Source organism: Stegodyphus dumicola, chromosome 11 (assembly GCF_044657685.1).
Source record: "Stegodyphus dumicola isolate Sdum_Otavi_A_Nest chromosome 11, ASM4465768v1".
NCBI classification, from domain to species: domain Eukaryota; kingdom Metazoa; phylum Arthropoda; class Arachnida; order Araneae; family Eresidae; genus Stegodyphus; species Stegodyphus dumicola.
Window position 1 is genome coordinate 45897445 of NC_140778.1, and position 25365 is coordinate 45922809.

The following is a 25365-nucleotide window of genomic DNA, read 5'->3' on the forward strand; positions in this document are numbered from 1 at the left end:
AATACTTCTGTACTGCGTTATGTCTCATATATTAAGAAATTCTCTTACAACATTTCAAGTCACCAACTCCAACAATTTCCCAGATGCTTTGGCGTTTTCACCCCTCGACTGGTTTCACGCAAACTTAATGTTTATTCTAAAATTTAGCAGCACTCCCAACTTCAGAATTTTTACCATTGTTTACATGACACTTTTCACTTTATGGCTTGCAAAATTAATAGATACTTAAATTGTTCTATAAGGGGTAGGACCTTCGGCCCAGGTACCCTGGTGCTAGCGCCTTCTACCGTGAAACTGGCCGGATTATTAGCTAGTTCTTTAATGATCAAAAAGGAATTAATAATCCTGTCATCAGGATATATGATTATGACGTAAACTGTCCTTAGTATAGTAAAAGACCAATGGCCATACTTGGCAACTTACCAGATTAATGTACCTGTATGCTCTGACATGTACTTTGTATTTGTAGTACGCTCACTTATTTACTATTTTTTGGTATTTATATCATGCATATGTATTATCTTCATTAATTTTCATATCGTATCTCTGAGTTCACAGTTTCTTAATAAGTTGTATACATATAACTTGTATGTCATTTCACAGGTTATCACCAGCTCGACGGCTGTAAAGAACAACTGCAATGAAAAGTTACGGACGGCTTTCAAATCACTCAAATGAACTACAAGTTCTCCAGATGACTGAAACAAGTATTTATTCAGTTAAAATGCAGCCTTAAATTAGCATTGTTAACATAAACATAATCAAAATAAGTTGAGAACACTGCATTCTAAACATTACATAAAAACGAAAGCACATTTTTTACTTGAAAACAATAATGATTGTTGACATTCAACAAAACAGGAAAGTATTAACAAAAACATAAGTAGAAAATCACAGGTGAAGTAGTAGTTAAGTTTAAATGCCGATATTAATTATTGTACAATCTTTAACATACTCCCACCTTGCAAATAGAAATTTACCAACTGAACTTTGCAATTCAAATTTAGAATAAGTATAATTTTAAAGTTTTGAATGTCCTATACAATTCCAAAAGTTGAAAAAAAAATGGTCACAAATCCATTCACTCAGGAATTTTCATAGTTCTTCCTGATCTACTTTTGGGAGAGTGTATCACTTTAATGGCATCAGTGTGTGGACGGAAGAGTCGGGAAGAGTTCTGACAGATAGTATGCCACCTTTTCTAGAAGCCTTCAAGACATCAACATCAGTTTTTGCTGACACTTCTAATGGATAGTCTTTGAAAAGGACGTATTCTCTCCTCACTTGTAGGTTCTCACTCTCGGGACACCATTTATTCCAGGATAAATCTCTAAAATTATTCCAAGTAGCCAATCGATGCGTCGGCTCAGGCATTACTTTGAAGTCGCGACTCTGACGGTGCCCGAATCGCTGCAGGTGAGGGTATCCAGGTGCCCCTAATGGTCACAATTGCCAGCTCTATGATGGCCTGCACATTTAACGCACGAAGCTGCAACATGACAATTTTCTGAAGAATGATGCTATTTCTGGCAATTGTAGCATTGGGGAACCTGGTTTTTAACATAGATAGATATTTTAGATACATAGTTTTCAATTTTAATACCAAAAAAGATAAGATGAGTTATATTAAAAATATCTTTACTTTTTGCATTGGGAATAAGTTGAGCTTGAAAGAGCGGCATAGGCGCCTTAGTCTTATATTTGGTCAATTGTACAATTTTATGCACGTTATATCCTAGCGCTGTGAGAGAGTCCTTGACAGTGTCAACATTAGAGTCCGAGGGTAATCCCCGAATGAGAACCTTCATGGTTGTTTTAGCGCGGGTTAACAAAATAATGTTCAACAGATTTATCTAGAAAGTATTGGCTAAGAATTCTATGGTCGTTGGCAGTTAGTGGTTCAAGTTTCAAAAATTCACCGCTTAAGCGACCGAAAGACTTGCACTCTGGTAGTGCGTCAACAAGAAATTTTAAGTAGTCATAGAATTCCCTGCTTGGGTTTAACCATTATTGGTGGTACCTTTTCAAGCTTATCATTAACATGAGAACAATTATTACATGGAATATTATCATCAACAGAGTCATTACTATTAATTATTACTAGATAAAATATTATCAACAACCGTAGCAGAAGTATTGCGTGCATTATCATCAGTCATAACAGAGTTACTACATACATTATCAGGATCAACATTAGACTTGCAAACGAAACATATCAATCGGTGCGTCGGACATGATCATGCCCAATTAGAACAATATCCCAACGTTTAAAACATCATTTCTTCTGACTCGCTTGTGGACTAAAAGAGCAAGATACTCATTTCTAAATATTTGTCTAAGATTTTCAGGAAACTTCTGAAAGTATTTTATGCGTTTTATCAAGGAAGATCGGTCTACGTTGTCAAGATCTGAAGTCTCACTATTGCTGCCTCCGTGGATAAACATTCCTGGTGTCAGTGGTACCAATTCACATGGATCATTTTGTAACGTAGATCAGCGGTCTACTATTTATTACTGATTCCCAGTCACACAGTATCGTGTTGAGCTCTTCATAATCTACGGTGGATTTCCCTAACACTCTACGCAGAAGTTCCTTGAGCATTCTTACCATCCGCTCCCACCACCCACCCCACCCTACGGCTGTGGGTGGAATAAATTTCCAAGTGATTTTCTGAGCTGTTGAGTACAGGTCTATCTTGTCCCAATTTAAGGCTTCTAACGCACTGTTTGTTTCTACAACGTTCGAGCCGTTATCAGAGTAAAGAACCGAAATCCTGCCTCTTCTTGCAATAGTCTTGAATGTAAGCATCTGTAGTGAGTGACCAGACTAATTCGAAATGGACCGCTCGGTATACAGCGCAAGTGAGTAATACGATCCAAGCTTTACCTTCTGACTTTAGGCAGAGACGACCAAAATAATCCACACCAGTACCTCAAAGACTAGTCTAAGTAACTATCTCTAGGTAGCGGAGCGAAAGGAACTTCAAAGGGTTTAGATCTGTAACGCTAGCACGTTACACGTTTAGAAAGAACTTGTTTTACTAAGTTTAAGAATCCAAAACCTCTCCCTAAGCCTAGCAAGTAAGATTAAAGGACATGCATGCATTGTTTTTTCATGCTCTTCACGGATTAACTTGAGGACGACATCACAGGCAGGTAAGAGAAATGGGTATCTGAAATCATCGATTTCATGACTATTCACAAGTTTAGTTCTTATTCTGAGGAGCCCTTCTTTATCTCTAAAGGCTTGAATTTTCGTAAGAAGCTTCTCGTCTTGAAAAGTCCTTAACTGTATGGACTTGAAAAAGAGAACTTGTGTTTTTTTAAATTCTTCAAAACTCAAGTTACCTTATAACTTATTTTCATGTGAAATGTTATGAAGAAAACGCAGAATCCATCCCGCTACTCTGATATTTCTACTATAGGTGGAAAAATAATCGCTCCAGATTTCTGTTTGACATCTAGCTCTGTTTCGATACCTGGCCATTCCCATTCACGAGGTGGAAGATACAACCAGTTGGGACCTTCCCACCATTTTTAATTGCATAAGTGCTACGCTGAACAACCCCTACTGAGCAGATCTGCAAGGTTCAAAAATCCGGGAACGTGTATCCATGCTTGAAGAGGTGTCAGATTTCTAATTCCACAGTTCTGAACCAATACACCCCACGAGTCTTCTCTTTTTAGCCACGCTAATACTGTTGTAGTGTCAGTCCATAAATAAACATTGTCTGTTTGAAACTCTTTTAGGATCTCCGAGGAATATAGATTCAGATGGGTTAGTGTACTACCACCCTCGTAAATAAAATTTTCTTTCAGCCATAATTTCAGTCGCAACTTCAATAGATTGCTTCAGGTCTGATTTAATTTTGACGCTAGTCAAGCAATTATTCACGTAAAAGCTGACCATCAGTTTTTGGATAATATTTTGAGAATATTTTTCATTCTCTTGCTTGGCTTCATCTAGTTTCCTTTCTAAATGGTATCGAATAGTTGATTAGGATTATTAGCATTTGCATCTATACATACTTTTTAGCAGATTTTTCGGATCTAGCGCTTAGAGCGACGGCACTGACTTCGAAGTCTTTAATTAAGTATATTTTAGAATTAGCCATATTTAAGAAGAATAGATTCGATTCCGACGGCCCCACCCATCACGAAGCCCAACAAGGGAATACAGATTCCTGTGTTAGGGCTAGCCGGACCTACAGGCAAACTCCCTAAGCCACGGGAGCTTATTCCTAAGCCACTGACACAAGGACTAGTGACCAACCGATTGACACCCGTGAGGAAAACTAAGGTGCCTCCCGTTTAGCTGAAGCAGAGGCCAAAGCAGTGTGTTGGGGACAGTACCTCGCTCCTCAACAACCACGACCCTTTTTTCCAGTGACACGGGTCTCCATTCACGGCAAACACGTGGGCAGCTTTCTCGCAATTCGAAAACTAGAGACAAGGGCTGTTCCAGTTTCTCGTAACGAGCCCCAACCTCCAAAGAGGGAAACCACAAGAGAGAATGCAAAGAGAAAAAGTATCAGCTCAGAGCAGAGGAAAAGGAAGAGAGGGCAGATCACTGCGGCCCCAGGATCGTGACACCCATCTCACCAAGATGATCCCCTGAAAGGCTAGGGTACCTCGGGATTGCCACACCCGTATTCACAAAAGTGAGCCCCTGAGGGGTAATTTTACAAATGACCTGCTAAATCCTCTCAATTCGAAGCTGTTAAAATACGCTGATGACACGGTCATTCTTTCAAGATCTCGGCACCCGCAAATTGCATCAAATAACTTACAGATCCACGTCATCGTTGTCGCCGCCTGGTGCCAGTTATGAAAAATTAAAATCAACTCCGCAAAGTGCAAAATTGTAGTTTCGCCATTACCGCAGAAATGTGGTCATAAATGCTGACATCAAGATAGGAGACGAGATTATCCCAGTAAGTTCTTCTGCAAAATATTTAAGGGTCATCTTGGACGACAGCATATAAATGAACAAGTCAACAAAGCAAATGGAGTTTTTATGGCTCTCTATGGACTAATTGGAAGGAAGTCAAAACTAAGCATAAAAATCAAATGCACGCTGTACCTTATGCTAATTAGACCTGTTATGCTTTATGCTGCCCCGGCGGCCAATTTCGAACAAAACTGAAAGCAAAAAACTAGACTTTTTACAGAACAAAATTCTGAGATGCATGACCAACCCGCTGTGGTTCGTTAGGAACTCGATCATTCACGCTGACCTAAAAATTAATCCTATCTCGGAGCAAATTCTTATGATTGCACATAACTTCTTTGAAAAGATGGAAGTACCTTACGTGAAATTGCCAACTATGACACTTCAGTGGACAGTGTTGTGAAAAGACTTCGTCTATTCATCACAACGTTAAGTGGTGACTGTAAATAGTGTACATATTTCTTTTACTTATTCTTATTTACCCAAGATTTTAGTCAAGTTTTTGTGACGTGTTTAGTGATGTGTTAGTTTATTATTTTCTTACGTGCCTTTACTAAGAAATGGACTTAGCAGGACTCTCATATTTGTGGCATTATTATGTGCAAATGCATTCACCACGCCCACCGCAGTTGTACAACTTCTATTCGCTAGCCCCTTCACGTGTTCTAAATTCTCTCACTGACTCGTTACCGTTTAGATCGCAATGTACCTTATTATTGTGAACGTACTTAGACGGACTTTTGAACTTATATAATGTTAGGACACTGTGCTGTTTTCTGCTGCGAGGATTTCTGACTATGCCATCGACCGTTAACATCTTAGACAGATTGCACTTTTATGAACTGTTGTTTACGCCTTCGGGAGAGGTGTTCTCACACCTTAATTAACTCACTACCGTGAATGGCCTTGCAAGACAAATACTGAGTGCACTGGATAAAATTCAAAGAAATTGACACCATCAGCGGAAAAGAGGTTTAGGTTTAGCTGCACATCAGCACTTTTTGTATGTGTCAGAAATCATAATTTAACACGTGTACAGAAGTACAGAAGTAACCTAATTTATACTTTTTTCTTTACTTTTACACTGCTAAGGAGGACTACTGACCGGGAACAAGCCCTTGCAGTATGATGTCCGCCCTGCAGACATTTATTAAGTCTAATTTATACTGTGCACCACTGTGTTGGAATATGCTGGAGTGTCCAGAAGTTGTAATTACGATAAATCATATCTGCTCCTCAATTTTTGTAGGTGGGTGATAAATTTTATATCTAATAACATTCAAATTCCAAATATGCTCTAAAATATGGACGATTTTTTTAACAGAAAAATAGACATATTGTAAGTGGTATACTTTTAGATCCCAAGTATTTAGATATATATTTTTCCTTTTGCGAATGGTGCCAAAAAGCATCTGAGCCAAGGCAGAGATAATCTTGTATCAGCCTACAGCAACTGATGCACGTAGCATGTTTTCCATTCCCAATCATTACTTTTTTCCCAAAAGTGAAAGCATCTTCATGACATGTAAGTTGTGATAAAAAACAATCACATCATTTTTCATGCAGGACTTTTTTTTTTCTACTTGCGCTTAGACAATGCTGGAAGCGCAGGAAAACAATCATATCATTACTATTAAAACATACAATGTTCTCCAAATTTTTCAAAATATATTTTCGGTAACTCTGGGTGGAACAGCAGCCCTTTATATCACTGCTTTGATTGCCACATCGCTTGATACCTCTGAACTTCCTCCATCCCACTGAATATTTTAGCTACGTTTAAGAAATGATTAAAATCAGAAAAGACAATAAGTTATATATATTTTACAAAATGCAAGTTAGAGAGCATCTAATTTTCAATCTAAGAACTCAATAGGATTAATAATTTAGTCTGCCTCCTTTTTTATTCCATAATCTAACTTAATACTACTTGATTTTCATGGTGCTCTATGATAAACCACCAATTTATGTAAAAAAACTATAGTCAAATGAACGGAAACCATAAACAATTTCACTTTTGACTTCTGTTTGCCAAATCTGAGAAATAAATGATGATAAAAGATAAATGACATTTAATAAATGATAAAAAATATTCAATAAGATACCTGAAAAAAATTCAACAATAAAAAATAAACACAATAACAATTAACTAAAATAAATACTATAATATAATTTAAATTAATGAGAATTTGTTTGAAAGTTGACAAGGACAAGCAGAACAATGGATATTCAGTAGCTTATGCTGTGAAAGTAGCGAGTGCTTTCTTATTCGTGTTCCAAATCAGAAAGCAAACACACTGATATCAACAATTGTTGACCACTTAATGGAAGGATCGACAACATATTCAGATTGTCAGTGAGCCTATAAAACAGATGAGCTTGAAAAGGCTGGTTACAGCTATTTAACTGTGATGTCACATTTAATTTCTTGGTCCAACAAAAGGTGCTTGCATCCAAAATGTGGAAATATTATCGGGATCTGTCAAATGGTGAAATAAAAAACAAAGGAGTATGGCTCATCATCATCTACAGCTGCCTCTTATGCAATTCATCTCATGGAAATCCTGTAGGAAAGACAGCTTTTAGATGCCATATGGCAACAACACACTATATGCAAATAGTTTAAACTTAGCAATAATCTTCAACATGAAAATCAAGTAGTACCACTAATTTTAAATTAAGCAAAAACATAATTTAATCCTTTATTTGGCATTTGCTCTAAAGCAATACGTGTTTCCACCATTTGCCAATTAAAAGGTTAAAATATTGTAATCAAATGTAGTTTCTGATTAAAAGAGAAAAAAATTGTATTAAAAATATGTAGTATTTTTTAATTAATAACTCATACTTTATGCTAAACAAAATGTTGGCAAAACATCTAACTTGTGATAGGAAAGACTTCTTTAATGAGAAACACAGCTTCATGAACAATTTGAACATTTAATTGAATGCAATGTTTAGAGAAAAATTTCCAAAAATATATAAATTACATTTTATGCAATTTCAAATTACACCAGAGTCATAATACAGCTGATTTTGCTTGCAAAAAACTCACACCTTCTGCTCTAATTTATTCCACATGTATTCAATTGAGTAGAAATTTAGGTAACAACAAAGAGTTCTGCTAATGTTTGTTTGGGCATTTTACAATGACAAATCCTGCTCTTACTCTAAAAAAAAGTCAACATTTAACAAAAGTAAACAAAAATGTTCAAGTGAAAATTATTACACTGATATTCTTTCATCCTCTTTATTTGCAATCACATCACTGCAGAACTACTCGGTTCTGAAACAGGTATCAGATCAAGCATTTTCATACACAACATCCCATTAATACATATCTAACATCCCATTAATGAAACAGAAACAAATTTATGAATTTAACTGTTAACAGATTAATAAAAATAATTTTAAATATTGTGGTTAAATGCAGAGAGCTTGGGGAAAAATTTAATGTTACTGAAAAAAATTGGTCAAAAAAGTTTTTTCTTCTTGTGCTTGGTTGCAAAGTTCTTTCCAATTCCTTAGGTGACAAAAATGTTAAACAGGCTGATGTAAAGTAAACAGTTAAGGTCAAGAAATTTTGCAAATAGATATAAACATATTTTTAATTATTTTTTTTAATTCAGAATTGTTAGCTACCACAATGCATTAAAATCCTGTGAAACACTGGGTAATTATAATTAAAATTTATCAAGTTTCACTGCAAAGTGTTAAAATGCAGTTTAAGGATATTTCGTTAATTCACAGAGAAATATGGGTAGAAATTAAGCATATGAATTTAAAATACGTAGAATAAGAAAACATATAAAACATGAATGTAAATATTTAAGAAATACTAAAGAATATCTTTATTTAATTAAATGCAGAAGTATTTTATTTAGATTTGTATAAATATTTTAATTCAAAATCAAATTATATTCGATATCTAAGTTTATAAATCACATCTTCTTATTTTTATTAAATATGCTGTATAAGGTCACATTCTTCAAATACTCAGAAAATTATGCATATTGCATAGCATTAATTATGGCCTAGTGAATTTATATCTTAACATACAACCAGCACTGCTACAGAACGGCTATATTTACATATTATCTCTGTTTACCTTTGGAACAAATTACAAATAACAAGGATAAGGAATACTATTTTTAGTTTGAGAATTTTTTTGTTTTTCTTTATACAAAACAGAATACTGGTAAACTTTCAAAACATTTAAGATCTTATGATGAATATTGTACCTTACTGCTGTGCAAGCAATATCAGCAAAATATCTCGTGATAACTGGTAAGTGTCTGACTGCTCAAAACTTTCTTCTCACATATAAAGTTTTCCGGTTTCCATGTTTACATCAGCCTGGTCAAATTAACAATCAAAAGTGCCAATGAAGGCATCGAGTTCATGTGCTTTTCTCAGGCTCAGAATTTTACATATCTAAAGTCTTTAAATGAACTTTAGGGTAGGCTAAGCATTGCCTTCAGAAGCTGAAAAACAAAAATTATTCTAAAAAATTATATGCATTATTTTTTGTTATAAAAATTTTAGCATTTTTGAAGTGCAAAGTATTATTTATGATATATAGTCACATACTACAAAATTATAATACATAGTCATATACTATAACTGGTTGTATAATATATATAATTTAAATCATAATAAACTTATTACATATGTGTACATGGCAAATGAAAATAAAAACTAGTTTTAAGTCCATTTGTACATTATTATTGTTAACTTGAATACTGTTTACCCTATTACTATATTTATTTATGTAGTTTCCCCCTCACATAATTTTCACCTTAGGAATTTAGCACAAAGCTCTGAAAACATTTTAAGTATCTACGCAATTTTCAATTTCTTCAAAAAATTCAAAAAGCAAAGTCCCTAAATTTTAAAATTAATTTATCAATGCAGTGGATTTTACTCCTACTAGATGATTATTAGGTGGATGAGCACTGATTAATAAAGCAACAACAGTAAAGGGCTCCAAGAAAATGGGAATACCTAATGCTCTTGATGATTCTGAAGGTCCATCCATACCAGAAAACAAAGGGACGACAAAGTGATCATGGTGATAATGACAACAACTTGCAAGCTGTAGAAGACAATGTAGACAGAAGTGTTGCACAATTTCAAACCTAAGGAGGAATAGTGGACAACAATGAGAGTATGCGAGAATCGGAATCCGAAAGGCAGAGATATTCACATAATTTGCAATAAAGAAGATATTTTATTACGTATGGATATATATAATACAATATTTTCTGTCAATATTAATATGCATCCCTGTAAACTTTTAAATGGATAGTTTTGACATAATTAACGGTAATTTATCCATAATTATATTTCATTTCGGATATTCTCACTGCAACCATGCCCTTCATAAATTAAATCATTCACATAATTTGCAATAAAATTAGTAAAAAAAAGAGAAGGAAAATACACAAATAAATATGGTATATTTATCTACCTGCACAGCACTTATTTTTTAAAAAGTCACCATTCGATTTATACTTGGAAAAAGAAAACACTTTTCATTAAATATTTTTAAGTGTTGTGAATATATATATATATATATATATGTTAAATTTAGAGCTCTGCATAAGCTTCTGAGAAGAGTTTTCAGTTACTCAAAATTCTATATTAGTTTTAGTTTCTGTTCTTTTGTTCAAAGTAAACTAATGCAGTTTTAAGGGTGTCAATGGAATATTTAGATTTCATTTGAAGATCCAAATACTTATAGTTCTTTCCAGTTATCTGACTCATGTCTTCCAAAATGTTAACAAATTACTAGCGACTAATTTTTTGACAACCTGAGATAGAAAAGATTGTCATTCTAAAAAATGGTGACACATTATAAATTACATGAAATAGCAGCCAATTAACAAAATAATAAAAGCAAGAAACACCCATAATATCTACACTCACCTTTTTCTTGGCTCTTTTCTCCATGTACACAAGGTCTGCTTTAAAAAAAATCAAGAAATTGCAGAACACTGTTATTTTCCCATGTACAGTGCTATGTTTTTGCTTAAAAAAACTATAGAAATTAACAAATTTGGCATTGCACATGCTATTGTTTTCCCAGGTTACCATCAATTTCTTTTCACTTAAAAAAATCAGAGAACTGAACAAATTGTGTCATCAATGCACAGATTCGAAAGCTTATGATATACAACTTCATAGATTGTAAATTTCTGTGCTTTCTATTGTTAGGTAAAATCCAAATCTCCTTTTCTTTTTAGCAGCCAGTAAACTTCATAACCACAAAAGCTTTAACCAGGAAAATGATTGGCAAAATTGAAAAGACAATACAGTACGAAGTCTGTAATTCGGACGTTCATTATCCGGAATGATCTATAATCCAAACACCAAAGCCACAAACTTTTTTTTTGTATGTTTTATGCATGCACGTAATGCGTTTACGCATGCATGTTTAATGTGCACTTCCGATAGTGAAGAAAGTGACAGAGAGGTTATTGAAAAGTAAAAAATTTCGATTGCCAAGTTAGTCGGTATTCTCAATGCGGCAATTACAGGACTTGAACAGTGGAACTTTGTAACTAAACAAGAAATTATGTCTGTTTATAGAATTAAAGAGAAAGTATGAGCACAAAAAGCGAAGCAACTTCAAGAACTTACATTGAAAGAAATGTTTAATAAAGTAAACAAATAAATAGTAATTTTTTTTGTAAATTTTGATACCCTTTAGATCATAATTGCTCTTTATTTCATAAATTACAGTTTCATATTTTTAATTGCATAATTTCAGCATGCCATCTTACCAGATTCAAATTGATGATCTATAATCCAGAAAAACCCCTAATCTGGAATCGCCGCAGTCTAGACGAGTCCGGATTACAGACTTTGTATTGTACCTGCACACTCATGTGATGCGTATGCATGCATACCTGTGTTGCCAGATAAACACCTTTTCTAGAAAAAAGGTATACTTCTTATATTCTGGAAAGTTTCATCCAAGACAAAATAAGCTGATGGTGAAAAGTCCCTTTTTTTTTTTTTTTTTTCTTTTTGCTGGAAGTATTTGTTTGGCAAAGAAACTTCTGAGGCCACTCAAGCAGTATAGTGCTAAGCATCGCTGACTGTCATGCCAAAGGGCTTCCAAGTTCAAATCCTGGAGAAGGCATGGATGTTTGTAAATGTACAGTGTGGTGCGTCACGGCAACACTCTAAATACGTAGCGAGCTGGAAGTCTCCTCGTGTGGTTTGCTGGGAGAGGTAAGAGAGACCCTCGAACCTGTTCCTCTGGGGTGCTTTCATCAAAATTGAGGACGGAACCAAGTTAAATCGGACTGTCACCTGAATGGTGCTCAAGGCAAGCATATTCTTGTGCCGCTTGTCATGAGGAATTTTGTCGGCTTGGGCTGACTACGTTAGACAAGTGAGCATAAGAAACAACAACAATACGTTTGAAAAAAAACTGTTTGCTGCACATTTCTGCTTATATTAATCAATATGTTTTCACATAAATCTAACAGTGGTTGAGCAGCAGGGTCCTGAAGACTGGTGGTTCGACATGAGCTCAAATCTATTGCCATATTGCAGTCATTATTAAGGCCCAAGAAGCAGTAATTTGTTACTAACTAAGCACTAATTCAATTGCAGTTTGGTGTATATACAAGTTTCTCATACCTTAATATTTACAATAAATAAAAGGTCTGCCAAAAAATTTCTCCATATATGCATCATGGCAACCTTGAACTCTGAAAATATTTCTGCCAAAATACAGTTTTAATTATGTACAGTAAGATAGGTTTAACGCAAAAATGCTTAAGAAGAAATATCGATTAACACAAAATAATAAAACGGTCAGACAGACAACTATATATTTTCATGCATTTTGTTTCTCTTAACATAAAAAGATACAGAAATACGGAAGAATGAACAAAATACAGAAAACACCGGCCTCACAGGTCAGATTTAAGAGGGGGTATGAAATGAAAGAGAAGTCTTCACGTCTTTCGCAGAAAGGAGGCTAACTTGGTTTACAAATACACCCAGAATAGCCTATGACACCTGCTATTTTTGTTTATCTAAGCTACTTTCACCTTCCACCTCTACAAATGCCACACAAACATCCCATATCTCAACAGTTGGCTTTGGAATTCGGTGACGAGTACATCATAGTGTGAGTAAAAATTCATGAGTTTGGTTCATATGTTTTCACTCTTCATGTCTCTGTAGCTTCATATCTTGCACTCTTTATGAAATTTAGAGACTCCAAGGGTGAATGAAAATTGTTTTCGTTAAGCACGATTTTCAAATGTATCAGATTCTTTCACACCAAAAGAAATGGAGAAGGGGGATATTGAAACTGAGTTGACAATAAAATGTTTGAGAGAGTTTCTGTATTATTGGACTGTCCTACTGTATTATCAGAAGAATTCTTTGCAGTAGTTGATGATAATGTAAGCACAGCCCCAATTATGGCAGACAAAGACATTTTGGAGTTTGTTCAAGGCTAAAAAAATATCATTGATGAAGATTCCAAAAATGAAATGAATAATGCAGCTCCTGTTCCCATGTCATCTGAAATGAGGGACATCACAAAATGTATGCACAGTTATTTAGACGCATATTCCAATGATGAAATATATAACAAAATGGACGACACTGAACAATTTGTTAACAGTTTGATGCTAAAAAAGACAATGCAAAGAAAAATATCGGATTACTTTCCAAAAACTCAATAAATGTGTTGTTTTTAAAAAACTTGAAATTTTTTTTTATTAAATTTCATCAAGTTCTTGTGGATGTTTTTGTTTCATTGATTTTTATTAAATACATGGATATGTACATACCTATGTAAATAAAATGTACTCTAATAAACTTAATATTTTTTAATATATATACATATGTTTTTTTTTAAATATCCTTTGACACGAAAAAATATTTCAGTCCCCTCAGTTTCGTGTTAAACGATTTTCACTGTATATTAAAAACATGTTAATAATGACATACTTTATAATATACATAATTAAAACTAGCCAAAAATATTTGCTGGAATCTTCTTAACCCTTATGACTATAAATTAAAAAAAAAAAAAAAAAAAAAAAAGAAGAAGAAGAATACCATGTTTTCCATTAAGGTGAACAAAATATATCAATAGAGGTGAACAAAAATAAATTTAAAATTTGAAATTTTTTTTTTTTTTTTTTTCTTTTACAAACTCAATTCTGGGACACATATGTCCCAGCCATAGATAATCATGATTATTTTGGAAAACTTTATTATATGAAATAGATTTTACATTGTATTGTACAGGGTAAAGCATTCTTGCATAACCTAACTCTACACATTTGGCAACTCATATTTGTTCTTTTTTCTACGTTCATTTGTGAATGAGCACAGTGGCATCTTGATTTCCCAACTATTGGAAAATGATCAACCAACAATCAGGAGATGTTTCAAGTTTTTTCAACCCAGCAGTAAATTTAAACTTTTAGTGAAAAATATATGTTGCGTCAGTAGACGAAGGGTTATGTTAGACTAGCACTGTTTGATTATCTTTTCTTGATTGCTACTGTTTGACAAAATTTGCTAATAAACATTGCCTGAGGAACAATTCATTTATGCAAATTTTTATTTCCGATAGCTGTACAGCTACAAGGAAAATAATGGTAGAGGAAACTACAAGGCAAGATGTTTTATCGAACAAGCATTTTTCATAAACTGTTAAAAATATCTATAAGCAGAATATTTCTTCTATTTAGTTTTACTATGTGATAAATAGCATGTATATTGTTACATACATTCGTATGTATATTTATAATTCTGCACATAAGTATATTTATATGATAGTTTTTAATTTCATTGTGTTTCAGTATTTCTCCTTAAATTATATCAATATCAGTATCTGCATATAATAAGGGGTAATAAAAAATACAGTATAAAGTCTTTAATCCGGATGTCCATAATCCGGAATGATCTACAATCCGGACCTCAAAGCTACAAACTTTCTGTGCATGCGTAAACGCATAATACATTTACGCATGCACGTTTAATGTATAACGGACGGTATAAGCTAGGCTAAAATTATCTAATTATCTATTTCAGTTAATGTTGCAGATTGCGTTATTTCTTACTCTTCTAATTGGATCTGGCTTATTACTTTTTGCAGACTATTAGAGCAATTTTATAAAAAGTAAGCTTGAACTTTCAATTATGTCAAAAGGAGTTTCCAATTCTGGAGCTGCCAAAGGATCTACAAAGCGAAAGAATGCTTCGATTTCCAATAAACAAAAAGTGGAATTGCTGCAAAAAATGGATAAAAGCATGAAGAAAGTGATAGAGAGGTGATTTGTATCTCTAACCATTCCGAAATCTGTTTATCAATTTCGCGCTGCTCTGCGAGGGGGGGGGCGTTGTGCGGCGCACAATGAACTGGAAGTTGATCTGTCAGCACTATCCTCATCTTCAGGGCAGATGTTTTTATTTTATTCGGCTTATAATTCCTTACTAAATGTAGTATTTCATCTCGATGTACTCCGTCTTTGATATGATTTAAATAAAATTCCTCGTCATTATAAATATCCCGAATACACATCAAATAGTTTTCTGGTTGCAATTTTCTAATTTTGACTTGTTTTTTAAAGTAAACAAATAAATATTAAGCTTTTTTTTTTTTTTTTTTTGTAAATTTTGATACCCTTTAGATCATAATTGCTCTTTATTTCATAAATTACGGTTTCATATTTTTAATTGTATAATTTCTGCATGCCATCTTACCAGATTTAAATTGATGATCTATAATCTGGAAAAAACCCTAATCCGGAAACGCCGAAGTCCCGACGAGTCTGGATTAAAGACTTTGTACTGTTTAATCAATAAGAATTAACTGTAACGTAATAATTAATTTTTTCCTGCCATTTAAAGTAATAAAATAGATATTTTTATATTTTAAATGATGTTTATTTTATGAATACAATATTAGTAAACATTTAATATTCGTTTCTGTATCAGTTTTAATGTTGATAAAAATAATGACATGCATAATTAATAACGAGCCATTTTTATTTGTGTGACTAACTTTATCTCACAGGTAATTTTAAATTATTCTTTGCCGTTGGAAATACATAACCTTCACTTAAATACAAACAAGCATTGGACTTGTTCCATTCAAGTAACATATTTGACATTTTCCAGTTATCACAGTATCTACCAAAAAGCCGCAGCAAAATTCTGATGTGGTACTGCAGCAGGTTGGAAAAAAGTATTAATCTAGCAAAACCTATGATCTTGCTAAAAGGTATTTGAACGTGACAAACCAGACTTATATGCATGTACCATCCACCTTGTAACAGCTTTAAATAATATTAAAATCTTGTAGTTTAAATAATTTAAATAGATGAGCATTAAGGTATTTGTGAATGGCAATATTTGAAACCAGACTCGAGTGCCACATGCGACTCTCACACGAAGAATGTAATTTATTTTTAAATGTTACAATATGTTTTCTCTTCTTGTTTGTATGTCGCCATTTTTTTTTAGTGTTAAATAAAAGTTATTGCTGTGTTCCATTATTGGAGTTGCTTCATTTCGCCAAAGAAGTATTACAGTCTTAATTATTTTGGAGGCACCGACCGAGATCAAATAATCATGCGTATTTTTATTTTATCACTGAACTATTTCATCACTGAACATAATATTAGTGATATCAGATTATTACTTCCTGTTCATATAGAATTGCTTTATTTTATTAGTTCATCACTGAACGCAATATTAGTGATACCAGATTATTACTTCCTGTTAATAATAAATTGTCTTATTTTATTACCGTATTTGATATTATATTTAATATTCATTTTAGTTGTCCAAACGGTAGATATATATATTGCTCTATGTTATTATTCTTATTTTAATCACAATTAATGTGGTAGAGAGAATGAACTTCATATAATTTAAATATTTCATTTTTGAGCTATTTTGAGGAAATATAAGGAACACAGTGTTCGTTAATTTTAAACATAGAATCAATGTCTTACTTAGGAAGAGCTCGTAAGGAAGATTTGCAAAATCTCACGGCTGAACTGGGAGTTCATGTGACTGCAGATTTGAAAATAGTTGATTTAAAACAGAAAATTGTTGAAAGTAGAGATTATGATGAAGTCTTAGTCAAAGGAGTCTTAGACACAATAATAGAAGAACGGAAAGAGAGGGAGGAAAGGGAAAGAGAAGAAAGGAAAGAGAGGGAGGAAAGAGAAAAACGAAAAGAGAGGGAAGAAAGGGAAAGAGAAGAACGTAGGAGACAGGAAGAAGCAGAAGAGCAGAGAAGGAATGAACAGATTGAATTAGAGAGATTAAGACTTGAAGCAGAGACAAAGTCTCAAAATACCGGACAGATCCGGCCGAAAACGGAGCTACGTCACCTTATGCAGAAATTCGATGACAAGAAAGGAGATATCAGTCTGTATTTGCTATTGTTTGAAAGGCAAGCAGAATAGGCTAAAATTGATAAAGAAGAATTTGTATCTCATTTACTAGGACTACTTCCTTACGAAGTAACCCAGTTAATAGCTAGAGAACCCTCCGATAAAGCTAAAGACTATGAACACGTGAAAAATTTATTGTTAAGACAGTTTAAACTAAGCCCGGAAAAGTTTAGGCAGGAATTCATGAAACATCAAAAGAGTACCGAATCCATATGGGTGGATTTCAATTATGAAATAGAAAATTATTGCAAAGAATGGGTGACTGGTCTAGGAGTTACGACTTTTGATCAGTTGCTAGATTTGATGGTGATTGACCAACTTAAACGTCGAGTTCCTCCTGAAATTCAAGATCATTTTCTTGATGAGTGGGTAGAGATGATTTCATCTAAAAAATTAGCTGAAAAACTTGATGCCTATGAAAACGTTTGCGGAAATTTTAAAAAAAAGCCTGTAGTGGATAGGCAGAAAGAAAGATACAATGCACTAACTCAAGGTAAATTGAGTTCAGATAATAAAAATAAAACTGAAAAAAAAAAAATGTCATCAGGATTTAATACGCAAAGTGGTTTCATAGACCTAGAAGTCCACGTCCAGATGATAAATATGAAAAACAAAAAACGCCACAATGCTATCAGTGTGGATCCTATCAACATTTAAGACCCCAATGTCCAAAACTTAAGAATAGTACTGAATCTCCTGCTAATCTTAATAGAATTAGTGCAAAACCAGAAGATAAATTTATATTACCTTATACTAGTATGGGTTACGTAAATGGTCATAAAATTCCTATATTAAGGGATTCAGGTGCTAGTATTGATACAGTTTGTCGCAAATACATCACACCGGAAATGCTGACAAGTGAAAATGTGTGGGTGCAACAGCCATTAGATTTGAATCCAACCTGTTTACCATTGGCTGAGATCGAACTAAATTGCGATCTTGGGCGAGTAATAACTAAGGCTGCTATTATTAGAAATAAACTCGACAAAGAAAGGTATTTATTAGGCAATTGAACTTTTGCACTGTTGAATAAACAAGGAAAGGAACCTAATAGTTATCCTCACCAGGTTAATGTCGTCTCTAGTAGAGCTCAAAGGAAAAGAAAAATAGCTGAAGAGAAGATCTTGAAACCGATGAAGGAAGAAAATAAAGCATCCAAAGATATCTTTGAAGAAGAAGTTAAATCACCAGAATTAAACGTGGAAGATTTTCATGAAAATTTGAAAAACGATAAAAAAATTAATATTGAGAATCATTTTGCAATGCAACGTTATCATCATCTTTTGGCTTTCTATTTAATATCAAAGCCCCTACTAATAGACGAAGAAAACAATTGTTGAAAGCAAATGAAAATTGAATATTTTTCGAAAGGCACAGATGAACTGAGGAAATGCTTTGCTGTGAATTATAGCCGAGGAACTGGTCCAACATGGAAGAGATCTAGGCGCTGTCAAGGAAAAAAAGGAAGACTAATTTGAGCACTGCCCATTTTCTTCCTATTTAAATGTGGTGTAAAAATATTTGTTTAAAACTTAAAAATTTTGGCCTGAAGTTTGGAAACTTATCAGAGAAGTTACCTTTTCTCTTTAAGCAAATGAGCAAGCCAAGCTTATTAAACTGTCGAATTTTACAGAACTTTTCCCTTCGTAAAAAGTCTCTCCATTGGGGGAGAGGTTGTAACAGCTTTAAATAATATTAAAATCTTGTAGTTTAAATAATTTAAATAGATGAGCATTAAGGTATTTGTGAATGGCAATATTTGAAACCAGACTCGAGTGCCACGTGCGACTCTCACACGAAGAATGTAATTCATTTTTAAATGTTAGAATATGTTTTCTCTTCTTGTTTGTATGTCGCCATTTTTTTTTTTAGTGTTAAATAAAAGTTATTGCTGTGTTCCATCATTGGAGTTGCTTCATTTCGCCAAAGAAGTATTACAGTCTTAATTATTTTGGAGGCACCGACCGAGATCGAATGCGTATTTTTATTTTATTAGTTCATCACTGAACATAATATTAGTGATACCAGATGATTACTTCCTGTGTGTTTCTCCCTTTTTGGAGTGTATGTTATTCAGTACAGAAACCACAAGCACAACTGTCCCCAACTACTTAAAAGAGGAAAAAAAAAAAAAAAAAAACACCTTTCACTCTCTCGTTCTATACCACCAAACACCCAGTTTACCACCAGCAAACAATTTACAATGTAAAACACAAAGTATACAACATACTTCCTAACCCACATCTAATCGAGAAATAAGCCCTTACAAGTATTTTCCCATCAATCAAAGTGACTGCAATCACGTCATAATAGGGTTTCCATAACATTCAATGGTTACAGTAGATTGAAGGGTGCTCCTCGTATTATCGCGAAGCTGTTGTTTCACTTATTGCCAAGTTATTGCTTCAATTATGGTAACATGAGTAATTGAATGTTATGGAAATCCTATTATGACATAATCGGTTGCATGACTGCTGTAAATTTTAAATGATGGAAAAAAGATTTGTAAGGGCTTGTGGTGTTTGTTGGTTAGGAAGTGCATTGCTTGTTTTGTGGTTTACATGGTAGAATGGCTGAATGTGGTAAAATTAATTTGAAATTCCTGTATGATTTGGAATGAAAGGATAAAAGTGCATTAATTGACTAATATTGTAAATGAAGGTTTACTTAGAAGTCATTATAATGCAGTTTGTAGGAAGGAAATGCGTATGGTTGAACAACGGACAATACCAGCAATGTAAAGGATATTTTTTACCCTTATTTTTTGTTAATTTATGTGGTGATGACGATATACAGATTCTAGTTCAGGTAATTTTAGGAAGTTTTTGGATGCTGTTAAGGAATTTTGTTTGCCACAGACTGAAGGACTCTTTCTAAAAAAGGTAAGTGGGTATTTGCTTTGTATAGTGCTTAGATGCATAAGATGAACTTCCTTTATGTTATTTTATTGTTTGTTTTAAAATACAGTTTATTGAGATTATGTATTTTTTGTTTGGCTCTACAGTAGAATTGGGTGCTCCTTTGACTTTTTAAGTGAAAATTGATCGATGGAGAAAAAGAAGGGAGTGAGCAGTGCCAAGTTTGTGCAATTCTGTGATGTTTTTAAAAGTGAAAATAGGTCGATCTGTGCATGGATTAAGTCAAGGAAGAGTACAGTCACAAGTTTGTGCAATTCTTTAACTTGTTATTTTGTCTTTGTGTAGCTATGATTTTTGGCGCAAAAATCTCCACTATACAAAGTCCAAATAACAAGTCAAACAATTGCACAGTCGGTATCCATGTCTCACCAAAAATTGCCAAAGGCCACCCGTAAATATATTTTTACCCATTCAAGTACATAAACAACCATAAATGAAACAATTTGGTGACAAATGAAGCAAGTCTGCGATAATTTCTGGGCACACTAAAATATAGTCTAACCAAAATTAACTTGAAGAAATAAATTTCTTTCTCTTGTAAAATAAAAAAAAAAAAAAAAAAATGTTTTTAAAATTGTTTATTACTTATTTTGATCAAAATTTACATATGCCACAAAGGTCATCATTAAGCTTTATGGCACCTGGAATACCTAAATTTAAAAAAAAAAAAAAAAAACTGTTGGTTAATTATTTTGATTTAATGATAATTCACGTACCTCATACAGCATCAGCAGTAGACTCTACGCCCCACGATGCACTAGTGATCATAAGCAGTAACCTGTAAATCTTAAATTTACCCACTGAGTGATGTCTGAAGTCTAAGACTTTTGCCACTCCTAAATTCTGCCTTCCGCTGCAATTAAAACACACTTGACCTCACATAGTGAAAATTCATTGCTGCATGCATAAGTCCTATTACACTGAAAATTATGCATTGTTACTAACATAAATGTTCCTTCAGACACAAATTTTCTCTTGGTATATATACACGTTTCTTCCTCTGTCAAATTGACTGGTTACATAACTCACAAGATTTCTGCTCTATGGCAATAAAGGCTTCAGACATTTAAATCACCATTTACCATCACTTTCACATACTCGCATACAAGGTCCCTCTCCGGTACAAATATGCATATGTTTAAATTACCTTTTTTAATTACGACATTTCCCATACTTCACACACGAGGTTTCTCTGCTGTGTGAATACGCATATGGAAATTTAAATTCTGCTTTAGGCTAAATGACTTTTTACATACTTCACACATATGAGGTTTTTCTCCTGTGTGAGTAAGCATATGTTCATTTAAACTAACCTTTTGTATAAATGATTTCTTACATATTTCACACACATGCACTTTCTCTCCTGTGTGAATACGCATATGCATGCTTAAATTATGCTTTAGACTAAATGACTTTTTACATACTTCACACATATGAGGTTTTTCTCCAGTGTGAGTAAGCATATGACTGTTTAAACTAAACTTTTGCCTAAATGACTTCTTACATACTTCACACATATGAGGTTTTTCACCTATGTGAGTAAGCATATGCACATTTAAATTACCATTACCCCTAAATGACTTCTTACATATTTCACAAACATAAGATTTCCCTCCTCCATGAATAAACATATGCACCTTTAAATGGCGCTTTAGTCTAAATGACATTTTACATGCTTCACATATATGAGGTCTTTCTCCTGTGTGGGTAAGCATATGCTCCTTCAAACTATCCTTCTTCTTAAATGATCCCTTACATATTTCACAGACATTAGATTTCTCTCCTGTGTGGGTAATCATGTGCACATCTAAATTAAACTTGCGCCTAAATGATTTCTTACATACTTCACACTCATGATGTTTCACTCCTGTGTGAATAAGTGTATGCAGGTTTAAAGTACCCTTTTGAGTAAATGCTTTTTTACATACTTCACACACATGGGATTTTTCTCCTGCATGAATACGCATATGCATGTTTAAGCTACATTTTTGAGTAAATGTTTTCTTGCATACTTCACAAACATGAGGTTTCTCTCCTGTGTGCATAAGCATGTGCACATTTAAACTAGCTTTATGACAAAATGACTTCTCACATATTTCACACCCATAAGGTTTCTCTCCTGTGTGACTACGCATATGTGTGTTTAAATTAAACTTTCGCTTAAATGACTTCTTACACACTTCACACACATGAGATTTCTCTTTTGTGTGAATAAGCATATGCCAATTTAAAGTAGCTTTTAATCTAAATGACATCTTACATACCTCACACACATGAGGTTTCTCTCCTGTGTGAGTATGGATATGCATGTTTAAATCACCCTTGCTCCTAAATGACTTCTTACATACTTCACACACATGAGGTTTCTCTCCTGTATGAATAAGCATACGATTGTTTAAAGTGGCTTTGTAATTAAAGGACATTTCCCATATTTAGCACATGAGGTTTCTTTTCTGTGTGAATAAGCAGCATATACTTGTTTAAATTGCCTTTCTGATAAAATGACTTTTTACATATTTGGCATGTACGAGGTTTCCTTCCTGTGAGAACAAGCATATGCATGTTTAAACAATTTTTTCAATTAAATTATTTTGTACATACTTTACACACATGAAGTTTCTATCCTGCAGGAATAAGCATATGTTCTTTCAAATCTCTCAGTTGCCTAAATTATTTGTTATATTTTACAGACACATGGAGTTTCTCTTTTGTATAAGTATGTATATGCTCTTTTAAAAATATTGCCTTTACAAATCACAAAAAATCTCTAAGGAGAGAGATTCCTTAGAGATTCTTTGACAAATCATTTATTACAGATCTCCTAGAACATGAAAGTTCCATACTATTTTTATAAATATAGCTGACATCCTTGATATTATAAATGTCACTATATACCTCACGATGAAATTCACATTGTGCATTGATGTAAAATGTGTTACTTATCAAAAATTTTAAACAATTAGTTATTAGATCGTTCACTTTTATTTTACCTGTCATGCACAATTATGCATCAATATCTTTATAAAAATATCAGCACATATTATTCATGAGAAAAATATGCTTTATGGTGTATTCATATCTTGATCTGCACGACTGCTTCATTAAAATTTTGCTATATTTCACATAAATAAATTTTTGCCTGATATATAAAGAAGTTTAATACAGAATTTATGCAATTATGACTACATGGAGTTTTGATTTTTCTATGACTGTTAACCAGTGCATTAAAGTTTGAAGAATTTTATTGTTATGCTAGAAGTTCAGCTATTCTGAAATTTTTGCTGTCACTGCAGAAAAAATATCAAGTAACTTTCTCCTTCTTCTGGGCCATTGCAGATGGACTCTTTGAGAATATTAATACTCTGAAAACAGAAGGCATTTAACCAAAATTTATCTATCCTTTATCTACAATCAGGATATTAACAATTTGTTGCAAAAATGCAGCGGAGACATACAGGGCATATCTCTGACACTTCGCTCACGTTTAAGGTAAGTTTGATTCTTATTTTCCTCCTGTTTGAATTCTCGTCACAGCTTGCGCCTACGGAAAAGGTTAGTCTCGTATTACCACTTCTCCGCTAAATCGTCAAAGTAGTAAACGCATGGTCTTATTTTGCACCCGCTAAGTCTTTCTGCGCAGATGGACAAAAAATCAAATTTAGATGCAGTATTTCAAAAGAGACAGACAGACAGACAAAGTAGACAGATGTCTTGTTTTGCACCCGCTAAGTCTTTCTGCGCCGATGGGCGAAAAATGCATAGGTGCGAAGGAAAGGTATATAGAAAGAGGGGTAATTTCGTATTTGAGGAGAGTAAAAAGGAACTTCGTACATCTTGTACGAGTTCAAAAGGCCAGGAAGAAAAGATGGGACAAAATAAAATTTAAGATAAATGGCCCAAAAATAATAGAGGGAAAAAGAAAAAAAAAAAAAAAAGGCCTATAGAAAGAAAAGGAAAAGAAGTAGAAAATATCCTAAAATACGAATGTGTCCATGAGTGTAGTTAAAAGGAGAAGAAACTGTCTTGATTTATAATAAATAGTGTCTCACAGGTGTGTTTGTGTAGTGAGTGTGTTTGGTAAAGGTGAATAGATGTGTTACTGGGGAAAAAACAAATATTGACGGTGTTAAAATGCTTCGTATCAAGGTATTTAGCATGGAATATAAAGTAATATGTACGCTTGCATCCTGAGATATCAACAAAGGTCATCAAACAAAAGTATATATTAATTTAACCAAAGTAACTTATGCTACTTTCATTCTCAACATTTTCATACATTTTTCAAAAAGCAGCAGTAGACTAACAACATAGAACCATATACAATACAAGACCACAACCGCACACACCCAAATAAATAAATAAATAAATAAATAAAATAATATATATATATATATATATATATATTATTTTATTTATTTATTTATTTATTTTATTTATTTATCAGCGATTTTACCCCTCGCTGAACACTGGAGTTCGGTCCGAAGTTCGAATCCCGCGAACGGGCTGGCTGCATGTGAGTTTTCGTGGTTTTTCCCATGTGTAACGTGTATACGAGCCAGTTTCCCTTAGAAAGTCCTCCACGAAGGCATCCCTCCCCTTAGGCAGATAGCCCTAGTGTGCTTTGCCGTATTCTCAATACACCAATGCACTCAATAAAGATTGGGAGTCCAGTTACATAACTTTTGTGAAATGAACTGAAGTAATGTAAAAATTTGTGAAATGAACTGAACTGAAGTGGCGCGAGGCGCTGCTTTTCGTGACGTCAGCGTCAGCCTGCGCGCTGAGCAAGAACCTCCTTGGCGCTGAGTGTTTACAAGCGTCTAGCCCCTCAGATGCTAGTTTCCTCCTGGTTCCTCCCTGAACATCTGCGCAGATTATTGCGCATGTCGTCATTTTCCTGAAGGCGCCTCGTATTTACTATTTACTCTGATCTTTAACTGCTGTGGTAGCGTGTGATCGCTGATGCAGTTCTCTTTTTTTTATTTTGCTGCGATTATCATATCTTCTGCACAAAATCAAGTAAAACTGCCCATTTCAGGGCCAA

At 33.8% G+C, this 25365-nt stretch overlaps 1 protein-coding gene across 3 annotated transcripts; it reads right to left on the minus strand.

The window, feature by feature from the left end:
- Positions 1-695: 695 nt before the first annotated feature.
- LOC118201672 (uncharacterized) lies at positions 696-23984 on the minus strand. 3 transcript variants are annotated; one of them, XM_085826637.1, is made up of 4 exons: positions 21038-23984; positions 9956-10089; positions 9193-9435; positions 696-7515 (listed from the first exon to the last, which is right to left on the minus strand). In XM_085826637.1, the coding sequence occupies exon 1, from the start codon at positions 22742-22744 to the stop codon at positions 21497-21499; it is 1248 nt and encodes a 415-aa protein (XP_085682763.1). In that variant the 5' UTR covers positions 22745-23984; the 3' UTR covers positions 696-7515; positions 9193-9435; positions 9956-10089; positions 21038-21496. The 3 variants fall into 3 exon arrangements, with proteins under 3 accessions (XP_085682763.1, XP_085682765.1, XP_085682764.1); XM_085826639.1 differs by lacking the exon at positions 9956-10089; XM_085826638.1 differs by lacking the exon at positions 9193-9435.
- Positions 23985-25365: the final 1381 nt, after the last annotated feature.

Excerpts from the sequence above, each read along its gene's own strand:
- LOC118201672 (XM_085826639.1), bottom strand. The coding sequence starts at position 22,744 with ATGTCCTTTAATTACAAAGCCACTTTAAACAATCGTATGCTTATTCAT.